The sequence below is a fragment of the Platichthys flesus genome, chromosome 14, assembly GCF_949316205.1.
Source record: "Platichthys flesus chromosome 14, fPlaFle2.1, whole genome shotgun sequence".
Lineage (NCBI taxonomy): Eukaryota > Metazoa > Chordata > Actinopteri > Pleuronectiformes > Pleuronectidae > Platichthys > Platichthys flesus.
The window spans coordinates 16,044,739-16,060,895 of NC_084958.1; the positions used below are offsets into that span (position 1 = coordinate 16,044,739).

General features: G+C 44.4%; 1 protein-coding gene across 1 annotated transcript in view; it reads right to left on the reverse strand.

Moving 5' to 3' along the window:
* Nucleotides 1-1,054: 1,054 nt before the first annotated feature.
* The window catches only part of LOC133968822 (adhesion G protein-coupled receptor L2-like), an 87,175-nt gene continuing 72,072 nt past the window's right edge, over nt 1,055-16,157 (reverse strand). The window contains exons 15-22 of the mRNA XM_062405031.1: nt 14,879-15,099; nt 14,049-14,115; nt 11,134-11,225; nt 9,620-9,788; nt 8,574-8,702; nt 7,301-7,397; nt 5,953-6,078; nt 1,055-2,552 (exon numbers count right to left, since the gene is read on the reverse strand). Coding sequence (XP_062261015.1) covers nt 1,681-2,552; nt 5,953-6,078; nt 7,301-7,397; nt 8,574-8,702; nt 9,620-9,788; nt 11,134-11,225; nt 14,049-14,115; nt 14,879-15,099 — 1,773 coding nt within the window. The 3' untranslated portion in view covers nt 1,055-1,680. The remainder of the gene's footprint in view (nt 2,553-5,952; nt 6,079-7,300; nt 7,398-8,573; nt 8,703-9,619; nt 9,789-11,133; nt 11,226-14,048; nt 14,116-14,878; nt 15,100-16,157) is intronic.

The following is a 16,157-nucleotide window of genomic DNA, read 5'->3' on the forward strand; positions in this document are numbered from 1 at the left end:
CATGAAGTGGAGCAGTGGGAGCCGGTCTCAGCTGTCAATCATGACGTTTCACATAGCATCAAATAACTAATTACCCAAAAACAAACAATTAACCAAACATCAGTGACAAGCACTAACTAAAATGACAGGATTTTTTTAAGAAAAAAGCATTTGACGTTTTACTTTATTGTTTGGACCGTCTCCCATCCACTAACATGGAGGAGGCATGGTTTATGATCTGCAGTGCAGCCAGCCACTAGGAGGCGATTGAGACATTTTGGCTTCACTTTTAGGGAACGGTCATGTCGTCCATCTTTTAATTAAAGTCTAAACTCAGTTAAAATGGTGTGAATATGTGTAATACCTGAAAAATGTATAGATTAGTGACCCCAGAGGGAAGTGCTGACCGTGGCTGGGAATAAATATAGAATATCTTCAGTGTTTTCCTTTAATTGTCATCTTTTACCACATGTTGAGATTTTCTAATGCAAAATGAGAAAAAGCAACGAGACATCGGCGAACAAGAAAAAATTTCACATTTATTTGATATCAAACAGGAGTTGATTTAAATATCAGCTGATGATGGGCTCTTACAAAAGAAAAAAAATGAACCTAATCAGTGCTGCAACAACTTTTCACACTTTCCTAACACATCCCCTCCCCCCCCCGCCATTTTTTTTCTCTGAATACTTCAGTTAATAAATTAATTAGTGTCAAGGGATGAAACATGTCTGCAAACACGGCAATATCGCATCGGGTCCTTAAAACCTGACAATTTCTTTCAAGTAAAATAAATTACACAAGAATCCAATTCACTCCAAATCTGTGCATGGCCCGGTGTTAACGAATATACTACTGGCAAAAAACTCATCATTCATGAAAGCAAAAGCACTTCACAAGCAGAGACGTGAGCATGACTTCATATGGACTGATATCTCTCAAAACCTTTTTTTTTTTTTTTTGTTTAAATGCAAACATACAACGAGTCAAGTGTGAGAGGAAAAAGCACATTTCCACCATTTTGATTAACCTTGTCTGAAGAATCGTATTAACATTGAAAGGGTATAACTACTGAATGGTTGCCATTTCTTTTTTTTTTTTTTTGTCTTTTTGTCTTTTAACATTTTTACACTAGTGGTACAGCAAAATATATTTTCTTTAGCTGTTACTTTGACAACAGTTAAATGTGCAATAGAGAAAATATAAGGCCTGAGTCTGAATTAGTGGTTTCTTAACTTGACAGCCCCGACCGTGTATTGGAGCCACACTAGTTCTAGCTCTGTATTTTATGACTAAAAAGACCCTGGTTCAGCAAAGTCCCCCAGGAATATGTCAGGAGTTTCATAGTTCTTTGCTCGGAGTATTTTTTTTTTTTGTATCCCTTGTTGTTCGATTGTTCTTTCAACAGAAACGAGACAGACTTATCTGTGAAACAGCGGCCCGTGTGTTATTCTCTGCACCTCTTTAGTCCGACAGCAGAGTTTTCACAGACCACATTTGTCTGGCATCGCATGGACGTGTTCCGTGTGTTAATGAGATCTGTGTGCAAAAGTCATTTATTCATTCCTCTTCCCACCCAACAACATTTCACTTCCTGTTCTAACAGGAAGAGCGTGCGGAGTGCGGAGCCAGACTGCCGGCTCGCTTGACATCGACGAAAAGTACCCATCTGTTGAAACCTGTGCAAACAGAGAGGGCCGCTCAGAGGCTGGTAATGAGCTGCATTTGTCCGTCGGTGGGCGCCTCTCCTTCCGGAGCACATTCTTCGTTGTTGGGCGAGATGATGCAGCCGTCGCTGATGCCTCTGTGTATGTGGTAGTAGGACAGGGGCTGCGGCGCGTCGCCGAGCTCGGGCATGCTTTTATGATACGCGTCCTCGCTCTCGCTTCGAGGAGAGGGGGAGAGCTCCTCCTCCTCCTCCTCTTCCTCTGGGGGGTAGGGCGAAGCAGAGGGAGAGGGTGAGTCTCTCAAGTTTGGCATGCTGGTGTAAAGCGAGTCTCTATTATTGTTGGGTGACTGGGAGCCCGTGTCCTCCACTGCGGTAACAGTCTCGGAGCCATGGCCGCCTTGCCCCTCCAGGCGCCTGGGGGCCTTCTGATTGCTGTAGAGCAGGGAGTGAGTCCTCTGAGGCAGGAGGGGGGCCTCCAGCGCCTCCTTATGGTGGGGGTGCAGGAGCAGCTCCAGGGTGGCGTGGCCTCCTCGTCCACCTCCTCTCTGCGGGGATGAGGCCTCGGCGTGGTCGGCCACGATGGCGTCATCCTCGCTGCCGCTCCCACCCCCACCCCCGCCTCGGTCCACTGTCACTCTGGTCTGGGGAGGCAAGGCTCGGTCCCTCGGGGCCGCGCGACCTTTGGGGGCCCCGCGGGGCCTGAGGTTGTTATGGACAATCTCTGAAATGATCATCTTTTCAAAGGCAACATCGTCCAGGTTGAGGCCCCCCAGGTCACCTGCGGCCCGAACAGCCACGGCCTCATAGTCGTCTTCTCGCAGGGAGTAGCTGTTGTTGAAATTGCCATTGAGGGGGAGGGTGTCCATGGCACTGATGTCCCTGCTGTTGCTCAGAGAGTGCTGTCCTGCAACGAAAGGTAAAGGGAGCGTGTGAGGTATAATTTCTTTCTATTGGACAAAACAAAAAATCGTCTCCACTACACCATCCACACAGACTTGATACTGCTCAGGACACTTCACTCTTGTTAATTTTAATTTCATCCAGATACAGAAACTTTCCAAAATCCAAAAGAGAACCCAATTGGCGCTCCAACATGTCCATCCTCATTCTGGCTGAATATCTATTTGGCCAAATCTAAGAAATCATCCTGAACAATATTGTAGAAATGAGAACAAGCAATGACTCAAACCTAAAATATATATAGATATATATTAAAAAATAAAATACTATAGCATCACATTGTAATGTAGTGTATGAGCAGGTAACAACACAGAAGCACACAGAAAGCAGCAAACAGGATGAGAGCAAAAGACACAAATGGATGCAAGCAGATGAGGATGTGAACAATGAGAAAAACATTCCACCGGTTAAAAAGAAGGCAAGACAAGAGAGTAATGCTGAACACAGATGGCGGCCACCTCTCTGCACCTCGGCCCCACAAGCACAGCAACCACCCCCACACACCACGACAGACAGGCACGGTGCAATGACTCACTTTGCCACCACTCACATCAAGTGTGTCTGCTCAGGCTATCTGGCCTAAGAACAGCTGATGTGCAAAAAAAGTAAAACAGATGCCTTTTTTTAAATTGCAGCAGAAACAACAAAATCACCGAAATAAGACAAAAGTGGAAGCTTGTAACGTCCAGCCTGGATTCAGTCGATCCGACTCAGATTGTGTGTCCTTGCAATTAACTATAATTCAGCCCGTGGGATGCTTTTGCACAAATTGTCCAAGGTGGAAGGAGAATGACAGCGAAATGATGTGTTTAACAGTTTGAGAGGAAGCTAAAGGACAAATCAAGGACGACTGAATCCTGGACTCAGCAGGTGAAAGGGTTCAGCAGCAAGCAAAGCCTTTTTTTCTTCTTCAAAAAGGAACGTTTCTAATACCCACATAATCAGTTTTTTCATTTTTTCAAGTGTACACCTAGTATTATGTGAGCAACACACACACACACACACACACTCAGGACAGTGTAAACTAATTCTGCGCAGCTCAATGACTAAGCTCAAGTAGCAGGATGGAAGTGAAGGGGTCCAGTTGTATGAGCTTGTGATACGAGGGGTTTATTTACTGTGGAACACCGTGAGGCTTTCAAGTGCAAAGGCTGACATTTTGTAGAGAGTCGTCACAGCCAGTTTCCACACACAACAAAGAGAAACTTTATTCGTGGGTTTCAAACTAAAGTGAGGATAGCAAGTGGGGGGGGAACAAACACCTCTGAAAACAGCATCAAAGACTTTTCTAAAAAGAATGATAGAAGCGCAGAGAGCAAAAGGGCAGGAAAAAAGAGGATGGATGGGATTATTAGAAGCTTCTCTGAATAGACCCCGAGTCCAAATTTGCATTTGTTTATGCACAGGCGGTTATTTTATTTCAGACAGGTATTGTCTGCGGGGAGAGGAGAAGGGTGGTGGTGGTGGTGGTGTGGGGGGGGGAATGATGTGAACAGAATTCAACTGGACACGGTGACAGCTGCACTCTGGGAACGGCTCCAGCAGAGATCCGTCCAAGATGTTCTCCTCACAGATTTGACTGCGTCGGATGAACATCTGCAGAGTATTAGTTAGTATTAATACACTCATAATAGGAGACACACACACACGCACGCACACACTGTGCAGGAGCTGAACGTAACGACTCTAACAGACGACATTTTCAAAGAGCTTATGTGAAACTTGACGGCCTCTCCGCACGTATTTCATACTTGGTTGGTGATCTTCACACCAGGTTTTGACATTTGTGTGTCACACCGCTGCCTGCTCTGCACAAACTGGTTTCCATATGTCAAATCCTAAGATTTTCCATGTTTGTCACTGCTTCTTGATCTGCTGTTAAATAAGTACTGTGCTTAAACCCAGCTTGAGTGCTGCAGGTTCCCCTGGGGGGGGGGGGTCCTTCCCCTGGAAAAAGGAGATGTTTGAGCCGACATTCGAAATAACCTGCTAATTAAATATCGGAAGTCTTAATTCATCTCCTGTGCTGCAATGTTAACATGCAATTATCCTACAATGATTAAGCAGGTAAACATGTTATGGTAATAAAGCACAAGCTGCCTGCACACACACACACACAAACACACACACACACACACACAAACACATTAGTACGTCTGGCTCGGCTGCTGCTGAGCTCGCATAAGACAGCAAGACAGAAAAGAAGTAAAAAAACAATCATGGAATGTCTTTGAAGTTTCTGTGCAGACATTGTTTGGTCCCGACCCTGCTTCATTATCTCAGAGTGTGACTCGCTCTCATTGTGCTGTGAGCGAGCTCGCGACACCAGACACCAGACTGCGATGACTGCGGCAGGTTGAAGCTAAACGTTACTGTGAATCCTCTCTTTACTCATTTTCGCTATACTGCCGTTTTTGTATATTCCCTTTTTATCATCAGATGCCTGTGAATATCTGAGGGCTACGACTCTGCCCGCATTGCGTCATGCGGTTGTGTTATCATTATTTATTTTTTTTAAAGTTGGGTTTTATTTTTTCTCTGCCAGAGAGAGAGAGAGATGGAGGGAGAATGAGACAGGGAGGAACTAGGTCACCATAAACACTGACATGATCTAAACCAAACTATCTCATGTTTGAAGTGGAAAAATGTAAAGATTTTCGACATGTATGATGCAAGTGTCGGGCGTGAGGGGAGAGGAATAGACGATCTGGACCAACGTCTCAAACTCATATATTCGACAGCGGGGAATTCCCACGCGTCTGCTCAGCGTAGCGCAGATAAGATAGAATTAACGCCTGAGACTTTTATCTCCTCTTGTTTATGGAGGAGGACGCTGCAGCGATATGAAAAAAAAAGATGTGAGTGAAGAGGAACAAACGATAAATCTGGTGCAATTATTCTCAAAATGTTCATTCACACTGTGTCACGTGTTGCATGTTTAGAATAAATCTGACACACTTAAACAAACAGCTTGGGAAATAGACTCATTCACCTTCTTTGCGGGAGAGCTGCACGAAAAGATGGACACCACTGAGGTTTCAGCCAGGAGGTGGTTAGCTTAGCTTAGCATGAATTCTGGAAAGAGTGGGGAGTAGTCCAATGGGAACAAAGTCCAGCGACTAGCTCCTCTAAAGCTCATGAATTAACTAGATCTGACTCAAGGGTAAAAAATGATGTGCTGGACTGTTTCTTAGCAGATAACCTCCCACTGAAAAGGAGGACTGGAATCAACTCGGTTTTTATCCGACTCCCCTCAACAAAGCGAATGAGTGTATTTCCCCAAAAAACGAGATAGAACAAAACACAAATCTCTGCAGGAGTAAAGGTGGAGGGTGGGTGTGCACCTGGGGAGTGAAAGGCCGGTGGAGAGGGGGTGTTGCACACGACCGTTTCTGCCAGCAGGTTGTTATAAGGGTTAGTGTCGTGGGTTCGGAGGAGAGGGTTAGTTAGGAGGTAGTTGCCGGTCATCCCTGAAATAACAGGAAGATAGAGAAAAGGAGAAAAATCAGGAGTGAGAAAGGGGAAGAAAATAAACAGTTGAGGAAAAAAAAAAAAAAGGAGCAGGAGGTTCTGTAGCTCATGGTCTGTGGCGGCGGCGCGGTGGTGCTGGTGGTGCGCTCGTCGGTCGACATAAACAAACGCAGACATGCGCCGTCCGGATTCTAACACCGCTAAAGTTTTATGACCGCCGATCGGTCTGACTTCTATTACGGACAAAGCCGGCATAGAAATGTTGGTCGGGGCGAAAAAAAAAAAAAAAGCCATCATCCAAACAGTCTGTCGATGGAACCGACAAACAACGTTACCGCGACGAGTGTTGACCAAAGCGCAGCAGCACAATCAGCTGCAGTGTTTACGTGAAGCAACTTCATCCAAACAAACTCGTCCAGTCGAGACACCAGACCAAACATGTCTAAGTGGCCCGCCATGAATAATACAGTATCCCTATCATCCCCGGCATGCTTGTGTAAATCCTCAAGAATGTAATAACTAGCCCTCGGTCATTTGGACGGATCGCCGAGAAGCCCCTGCGCTGGCATGTGTGTGTGAGTGTGTGTATGTGTGTGTGTGTGTGTGTGTGTGTGTGTGTGTGTGTGTGTGTGTGTGTGTGTGTGTGTGTGTGTGTGTGTGTGTTTGTGCGTGCGTTTAAAAAAATAAAATAATAATTCATAACTCGGGCCAAATCTGCGCTGGCACGGTCTGGAGCCTGAGCTTCATGATGCTGGGAGCTTTCCCAAAAAGCCTGCTCTGACCTCAGCCTGACTTTACTCGTCTCTCCACCTTCATCCTGACGATGATGGCGGGGCGACGCTGAGCCCCCCCCCCCCCATTCCGATTGTTATGATTTGAACTCTCATCAGTAACGTTCCTATGCCAGGCATACAGACAGCGCCGCTTCCCTCGTCTCTTACTCCTCCGCCTTCAGAGGATATCGCAGTGAGCGGGAATATAAGCCGTGAACTTTGATGCACCGGCCGCATTTAACGCAATGTTTTTGTTTTTGATTGCTTAGCGGTAAGTGAAAACGCAACATTAAACCAGGCCCTGTCTCTTCCCTGTTCCCGAGCTGCCACGGAGCCACGTAGGCTGCATCCATTGAAGTGTTTACTGTGAATTCAGAGCCTCGTCACAAAGAGAATAGCGTATGTGCTGCGTCTGGCGGTGGTGGTGGTGGAAGAAAGGGTAGCTTACCCTGGTTGAGCGTGGAGGTGCTGTTTATGTCTCCTGAGATGAAGGAGGACTCCGACTGCTTCCTCACCGTGTCGTTCCACATCCGCCTGATGCGGCTCTGGGTGGAGAGAAAAGCAGCCATTGATCAGGACTCAACATGGGGCTGCTGTTATTCAAGGCCCTCTGGCCCCGAGGATTGAGTGGCTAAGTGGGTTTGTGATTCAAGGAGCCTACACTCGTGTTCGAGAGTCTGTCGGCCCACTGCCTGATGACATGGTCGTTCTACTGTAAAACAAAAAAGACCCTATGGGCTATTGATCCAAAACGAGAAAAAAAGAGAAATAAACAAAAAGGGATACACTGACAATCCCTTCAACTTGTAATTTGAGAGATGCGCTTTGAAGCAGAAGCCGCCACCATATTCCCAGAAGCGTTCTTAAGATAGATGGTGAGAGGAGCTCAACAGACTCCTCTCGTCTGTCTCCGTCTCTTGAAAAAGGATCTGCCTACCAGCCCTGATCACATTCGCAGGAGAAGAAACAACTGTGTAAAACTTCACTGTAACATTTTTTGATTTATGAATAAATTCAATCCCAACCTCTGTTATATAACCTTTGCTGTCTAATAACTTGATAACGGAGCCTCAGCGGAAAACAATGTGAAGCCTGGATTCAGTTTATTCTGTTCAGTTCACTGTGCTATAACGAGATGTAGGTTATAACAACGTAAAACATGTCAGCACAGCAATAAGTGCACTGTGACACTGTTCTGTTCTCCAAGGCTAGGATGACGAAATCTGAGCAAAAGGTTAAAAAACACTTGAGTCTTTACTGAAGGAGAACTGTAACTATGTTCTACTTTCTTTTTGTCAATGAATTTGCTGAAAAGACCAACATCGGTTGCCTAAGGCTCGCAGCACCCAAGGCTGTGTGTTCCCATCTATAAACACACAAGATTTTTTTTTTTTAACAAGCATCAATCAAATAGGAGTAAATATAGCATTTATCGGCAGGCAGGTTCAACTGCAGTGCCTCTGTTCATATCACCCACTGCGACATGTGGCTCTGGACAATAATGACTCCACAGCACAAATATAATGAGATAAATTATACCGGGCTACAGCTACACAAACAAGACTTGTTAACAGGATCAGGCCATTGGTGGTTTCAGTCTTTTCAGGAAAAGGAAAGCTACAATAGCCGATAAAGTACAGGTACAAGAATAAAATCCACTGACACATATACAATAAATCCTGCTTCATCCTAAACCCTGATACCTCTGATACCTCTCCTACCTGTGTGGCGGATGAGTAGCGGGCCGTGGATCGAGACGTGGCCACCTTGGCTGCACTGTGGGAGCCCTCGGCCGGCAGCGCGCCGCAGCACTGGGACTGGCGGAAACATTTGCTGTACTCTTTGCGCACCTGCGGAGGAATAAAGGATCAGAAACCAACAGGCGACACCACCACCCAGCAAATCCCAATCTTTATCAAATGGCAGCTGACAGGAGTTTAAATGGCACATCTGTAAGGACAGGGATAACCAACACTGTCACAACATGTTGAACATTTATAGAGGAAGCACTTTGATATGGCTGTTTCTAAGGAGAAGGTATAAAATGTCATGAAATGCCGTGTGGAAAATTTCAACATGTTACAGTGAAAATGATCCGCACCTGCAATATAAATCACATAAGGAAAGAAAGAGGAGATTCTCAGTCCCGCTGCGTTTGTTTCATAAATGCAAAAGCTGCTGCTAATATTTACCTCCACCAAAGAGGTTGTGTTTTCCCTGCTCTCCGTTTGTTAGATTGTAAACTACTGAAATGTGCTGCTTCCCTCTAATGAGTCCTATTCTCGTTTTCATTATCAATTAATCTGCTGATTAGAATCTTGATTCATTGAGTCTATTTAGAAAACTCCAATCGCAGTTTTCTAAGTTTAAGATCATATCTTCAAATGTCCAACAAAATAAATTTATTATCACATAAAATAAAGAAAAGAAAAAAAGAAAAAGATTTAAGAAGCTAGAACAGCTGTTTTGGTATTTTTGTTCGTAAACTGAACAGTTGCCAGTTGCTTGTCATGGACCTGCATTTATTTACTGACTTATCCTTTCAGCTCTCTACCAGATTAATCATTACTAATCATTAGGGTCTATAAACTTTTAAAATATGCAAAAATTGTAAAACATTGTTTTAATTTAATAACAAGATTCTCACAACCAAAAATATCCAGTTAACAAACAGATAAAAACCACAAGTCAACACGTTTCAGAAGCTGGAAGCTGTGACATTTCTCAGCTCTTGATTGACCCTGAATCACAGAAAACCTAATCTTGCCTTTTTCTGGAGGAGGCAGTGGAAGATGAAGATGAACATCCCTTGCAGAGTGTTGAAGATGGTGAAGAGGTACGCCATCACGATGGAGGATTCGTTGAGGAAGAACAAGCCGAAGGACCAGGTGAGCCCCAGCAGACAAAGTAGGGCAAAGGCTCCCAACACCCACGACCTGCGGGAGGAAGAGGAGGGATATTAACCAGTGAAGGAGAATCTGCTGAGGCGGAAGTTTCTCTCTTCCCTGGCCAACACCTTGTTAAACATAAAGAGAAAAAGAAAACACACCAATTTACTTCAAGAACAAAAATTTGTTGGTGAAGTGTGTAGAAACAATTACAAAAGGTTTTTGGATTAAAGTGCATTTGGTATTTGACACAGAGTCAAAAAGGATTTCCTTGGGAGTAAAGGGCTGAAGAGACTGCAGAGACAGCAGGTTTTCTCCTTGGCAGCTTCCAGGAACTAAGCCTAGTGGAAATAAGATAACTTAGCAGTCAGTTCCAATGACAATGGCTGGCTGTTATTGATACACAGGAGTGGAGTGAGCCGCCCCGAGAGAGAGGCGGCGAGCGGAGAAGAAATGGGACAACAGCATGCCACCGAGACGGGACACACAGAAAAATGAGCGGCAGGATTGAGAGTGACGGGCGATTAGAGCCTCTCCTCAGTTTCTGTGTCACATTTCTTGTTATTTTACAAGAAAAACACTTTACTGGCTGAGTAACCGACTATTTCACTTCATGTGACGTTTGACAGAATTGGGACTCCAGGTACGGACTAATTATGGGCATTTAATGAGTTTTGACGATTTATGATCATGTGTGAAATCCAGCGTGCGAGTGCAAACAAACGTGGGTTTTTCTCTGAGCTTTAATCAAACCTGAAAGCCAAGTCAATGCCTTTTTTTTTTAATTTATTTATTTCTTTACTTTGGACCAAAATCATTGTGGCTGCCTAAAAATCCAACGCCCACAGAACATATGTTGGCCTGCTCTCAGGCATATTGTTGAAGAAGAATCCAGGCACAGACATGTAGAGGGACACGTCTTTTTATCGCGCAGACGCAGCCCACTGGAAGCGGGGAAAACGGGGGCCCCCCTTTCTCCTGGTTTTAACCATCATTAAATCTACGCGGCATGTGGTGGAATCCATCTCCCAAGAAAGCCTGTAAACTATGCCAGCACAGGAGCACAAAGATACCAGAGGTCAGAAAGGCAGTTATGAGAAATAAAAATAAGACCATATAACCCCGGGTTGTGTAAATACTGACATCATAAAATGAGCTAAAAAGGCATCAACTATTGACCAAAGTCTCAACTGAGAGGGAAAAATATTGGTCTGTTCGGGGTTTAAGAGAAAATCAAATAAGTGTGCAGGTCCAAAGCAGCCATTGAAATCTCAGGAAGGAGGCAGCAGCAGTAATGGTGCATATTATTTTTCTTTTCACACATACTCTCTCACACACACAGATCCAGCAACCACAGAGCAGTCATCTAATCTCCTGGAGTGACCCCCCTTACCTGATACCCCCCAGCCTGGACGAGTCGGGTTTCATGGAGGTGGAGTGCTTCACCATCTTGTACATGGTCACCACCAGGAAGATGACATTGACCTGTCAAAACAGACGCGTATCAGGATTAACAGACTGCACTTAGAAAGGAATCTGATTCCTGCCGCTAACAGGAGCTAGAAGGAACGTTCAGATCCTCCACTTGGGTAAATGTTCCAAAACCACACTGTGAAAATTAAGGAGATAAATCCTGGATATAGTATAATCAGAAAACATATGAATATTCAGATTCATTTCAATTGAACCTTCAAAGGTTTTTGTGTCCAACCAATAGGTACAATTATTTACTTTGAAGAGGCCGGAAGCATAAGATGTTTATTTTAGCATGAAACGGTTGCAAATCATTGTGCTGTTGGAAAACAAATTGTTTCATCTCTATTTGTAGTTAATCTTTCATATGTTCCATCCTTTTCATGTGTTTTTTTAAAGTAGAATCTTAATTTACTTCATTCAGATTCTGTGTTCACCTCTTTCCGTTTCTTTGTTTGTACACTAAATTACCCAAAGACTTCTGTACGGATTAACATGACACTTGGTTGCTCGTTACATTTTGGAGTGTATTTAGTTCAGGAGGCAGATTCAGGATTTCTATCTTTTCACTTTCAATAAAATTGCGAGATTGAACGCTTTCCAACATTTACCTTGATTTCAAGGAAAGCACAATTTGGTGCAGATCCAAATAAAAATCTGGATCTAGTGAATTTAAATGTGGCTTCAAAAGGACCCTGTTGAGGCTGATGCTCTCTACCGAGTGTCATTCTAGTTTGTATAGTTAAAAACCGCCGTCAAAAAGAGGGAGAAGTGCCGTGTTCACTCTGACATGTTTGGTGCTTTAAAAGAAAACGAGAAAGTACCTAGAATTTGAACATGTGTAAAATGTATTTTCCCCTCTGGTCGCTAACAAACAGTTGGTATGTTTCCCGGTGACATGTGAGTATTGCTTAATCCACAGTGGTTTTGGCTCTTTATGGCCTCAACACCAGCATACCTTTACTGAGAGGAATATGAAAATGTATTGCCTCAGTGCGGATCATAAAGCATGCTGACTTCCAAAAAGGAAAAACAACAGTGAGAGGTTATTGCTGTGGTCTGCTTCACACAGCTCTGGCCTTCACACTGAAACTTCTCTCTTCCCTCTCTCTTGTTTTGACATTAAGCTCCAGCCCAAAAGTACAAATTCCCCTCGAATATGAGAATGTATATCTCTCCACGTCCAAGCAGGTCGCTTGACGAAAAAAGGCTCCAGAAAAATACAGAGGAATGAGCGGAGCTGAGGGCCATATTTTAGAAAATAATTTTACCGAGGCCAGGAAAAACATTTAGTGGAGCCATACATCCAGAGAGGTTTCCGTGCTCTCAGGATGTCTCGCTGTAAGCACGGCAGGGTTCGTCTCCACCAAGGGAAAGGAAGGAGATGTGTTTCAGTTCGGTCCAGCACCACATTAAACCTCTTCAAATGCGGCTCTGTAAATATTCACTGAATTAAGTATATCCAGATTTTCACAAACATATATTCCGTGTCTGCTCCAAGTGAGCATTTGGTAAGTTGCTTTTAATCTGCGAGCACATGAAGGAAAATAAAAGATGAAAAGTTTAACTCGGCGAGCGGACGAAGCATAATAATCTAAACGCAGTGTCCTCACTTTATCGAGCACTCCATTTTAAATGCGCCTCAACAAATAAGCAGAAGGATCCCCCCATTATTACCCAACGTGGACGGATGTGAGCAGAGCAGCGTCTCCGAATGGAAACAAAGAGCGTGAGAGGGAAGCGCACGGAAACCAACGACAGCAGGGGGGGGGGGGGGGGGGAGATGGAAGAAAAAGGAGTGGCTAAGAAGACAGAAAGAGGCTTTTAGATCACAGCTTAGAGTAATGCCGAGTTTTGTCTCTCAGCCACTGGGGCCGATTTACGTCCGCATGAGTCGAGTGGCTGGAGATGCATTTAACACAGCTGCGAGTGGTGACACAGATCCGATGAGACAGACAGAGGGACGGACGGCGAGGCGAGGAGGCAGGGAGGCACTCTGCAGAAAGCAAGAGGCAAACCGCATATGGACCCCCCCCCCCCCCCCCGTCATGCCCGGTCTCCAAGGGGCCGTCCTCTACAATATTCAGGTCTCTCACTCCGCTGCCAAATACGACGCAAAAAAAACTGCCAGCGCTGACGCAGCACCTCTCCGGGTTCTGCTTGTGTTTACAGCCCATGGACGGATTTACACGTGTGTTACTGTAGGCAGCTGTATGGATATGCAGCGTGTTTGTTCAGGGCTGTGTGCATGCATTCTTGCACGTGTTGTGTGTGTGTGTGTGTGTGTGTGTGTGTGTGTGTGTGTCAATGTGTCAATGTGCATTGTGAACACCCAGTGCACCACATGAAATATTAAAAGGTGAAGAAGGAGATGTCCGTGTGCTGCGATTGGCTGGGGACGTGTCATGATCCTCAGCAGGGCTATGAGCTGTGGTAATGGTTGTCTGGCCCACCCACTCATTACTTCCATGTCCCCCCCCCCCACCATCACCCTTGTATTCCCAGTGAGCAAATGACCTTCATGCCTGAGACGATCTCTCCTCCTGATTGCAGGAGGGGAGTATTATCGAGATGTACAGCAAGGCCCAACAGCTTTAAGCTGTTGCCGCTCACCAATTCTGATTTCAGAGGATTTCATGGCTGAGTGGACACTGATGTCCTTCTGTCAGCTGTAATGGGACCACTTTCCTTTCATGCAAATTGATCTTAGAAATCAGAGCCAAGAGGCAGCCAGCACAAAGAGAGAAAATCTATAAGCTGTTTTCAAAAGCTTTTCATCGAAAGGGAAAAAAGGAACAAAAATATATCACACTCGTGCACAAAATTACAACTTACCACAATTATGAAGGTTACGGGCCCAATGAAGCTCCAGATGAAATGGTTATCAACCCTCAACCAGCATCTGCAGGGAGCAGAGGGTGAGATTCAGTTCATTAAATCATCTCAATGCCAAAACAAAAACTTGTGTCTCATCGATCAGGTGCAGCAGCAGGAGAGAGACTCGTCCGACCACAGAGGAGAAAAGCCGACCTCGACGGAGCGTTGGCCTCGTGCCATGAGAAGCTGCAGTCGGGAGAGGCAGTGGCTGCTGGACTCATGACTTCACAGTCTGCAAATGCTTACAAATGTGTGATGTCTGACTGTGCAAACCTCTGAACTGTAAACAGTGTGTTGTACACAGTTCTAGAATGAATTGCATCCCGGTCTGTGTTAATCACCAGGAAACAGCAAAGAAGTGAGGACCATAGGAATAAAAAATGGCCCTCAAAAGAGTCAGTTTACTTAAATCCCATAAATTAGAGGATTGCAGTCTAACAAATCATAAAGCTTGCTGCTTGGATGCAGACCAGCGGAGAAGTGCATAAACTTTTAACTAGCAATTATCCACTTGGAAAGAATAAAAGTCCAGCAGGCCAGTGCATCTAGCCAGCATATTCATTATTGGTGCAGCCTTGCTTATATCCACTATTTTTATTTCAGTAGTGACAGTGTGTAAACTTTCCAGAGGCAGAGGTGGATTACTCTTTGTGATATTGCTATCATCAGAACACACGTGCAAGCTGTGTGGGTGTGTCTCGATGGGGAGAGGGGAAGACTGAGGCCCCTGATTATTTATTTTTTTCATCCCACAATAGAAGCGCCCCTAGCAGAGATGTTACACTTACGCCCGCTGCGTGCCGTAGCTCCTGTAGTCGATGGCTGCTGAGATGCCCACCACCACAGCCGGCATGAGGTACCCGGAGACGTAGTAGTACTTCCTGCGGGAGAACTCGCTCTCGAACACCTCGACCAGCATGAGGTACAGCTGCACGCCCTCCAGACACATCCAGGCGAACGCAGCCAGGAAGCAGAAGTGGAGGACGCCAGCGATGATGGAGCAAACCAGCTGAGAAGGACACACACAGAGGGTTACACACACAAATACACACACACACACACAAGCAGTTCCATTTTTATCAGCTTTTACCAGTTACCAAGGATGACTTATTTACTGCTTACTAAAGGTTTAAATGTTCAATGACCAGTGACACAAGCTAAGTCAGATGAGAGTATTTGTGTGATGAAGCAGTGGCTCTGCTTACAGCTGCTCCAATCAATATTTGAATATCAACAAAGGATCAAGTGACCTCTTGTAATATGAACAGGCTGTTTGAGATTCTGAGCACCGTTCAGCTCGGGATTTTGGTTTAATGGCCGACGACTTTATTGATCCGGTTTTTAGAACACAGCCGGTTGCTGTTTTTATAGAAATAAATAAACCTTTGCTAAACAGGTTGTTCACAACCTGGTCAAGACAAAAGAGAAGAAAGACCAGCTTGTGTAAAAAGAGGATCATTTAGCAGCTTAAGAGACAAACATGAGATAAAACAAGGATGGATAAGGGTTTTACATTCAGTGAGTTGGCAAAAACACTAGATATTCATATTAACAATGTAAGGTGATAAAACATTTTGGTATATTTTATTATGGCCAGAAAATAGTTTTTTTGAAAACAGATTTTTTTCACATAAAAAATGTCTCTGATAAGTCAGAAATGTGAAATTCATATTCTTTTATGTGTGAATATCCTTAATGTTTCTGATCCTCTAACTATTCCATAAAATTAATCGAAAAAGTAGTTACATTTTTACCCAGTTTCAGTGAGCAATACCCTTTTGGGTTCCACTTATAAAAAGCTCAAGTTAGGTTGGAAATCTATTTTTCCGTTTTAGTGACGATCCCAAAGTTTCCAAAGAAACAAATGATGTCGGAGAAGTGGGTCTCAAAATCATGCATAGAATATTTGTATTTGATAAAATGGCGCAGTCATGAAAAAAACATCAACCCGAGTTTGAATATTTCACTCGGTATCATCGTCATATATCGTCAAGTGTGCACAGGCTGAAACAGACAAGATTGGCGATTAATGAGGCCATTAAAGGCAACTGAGGGAGAAATTCAAGC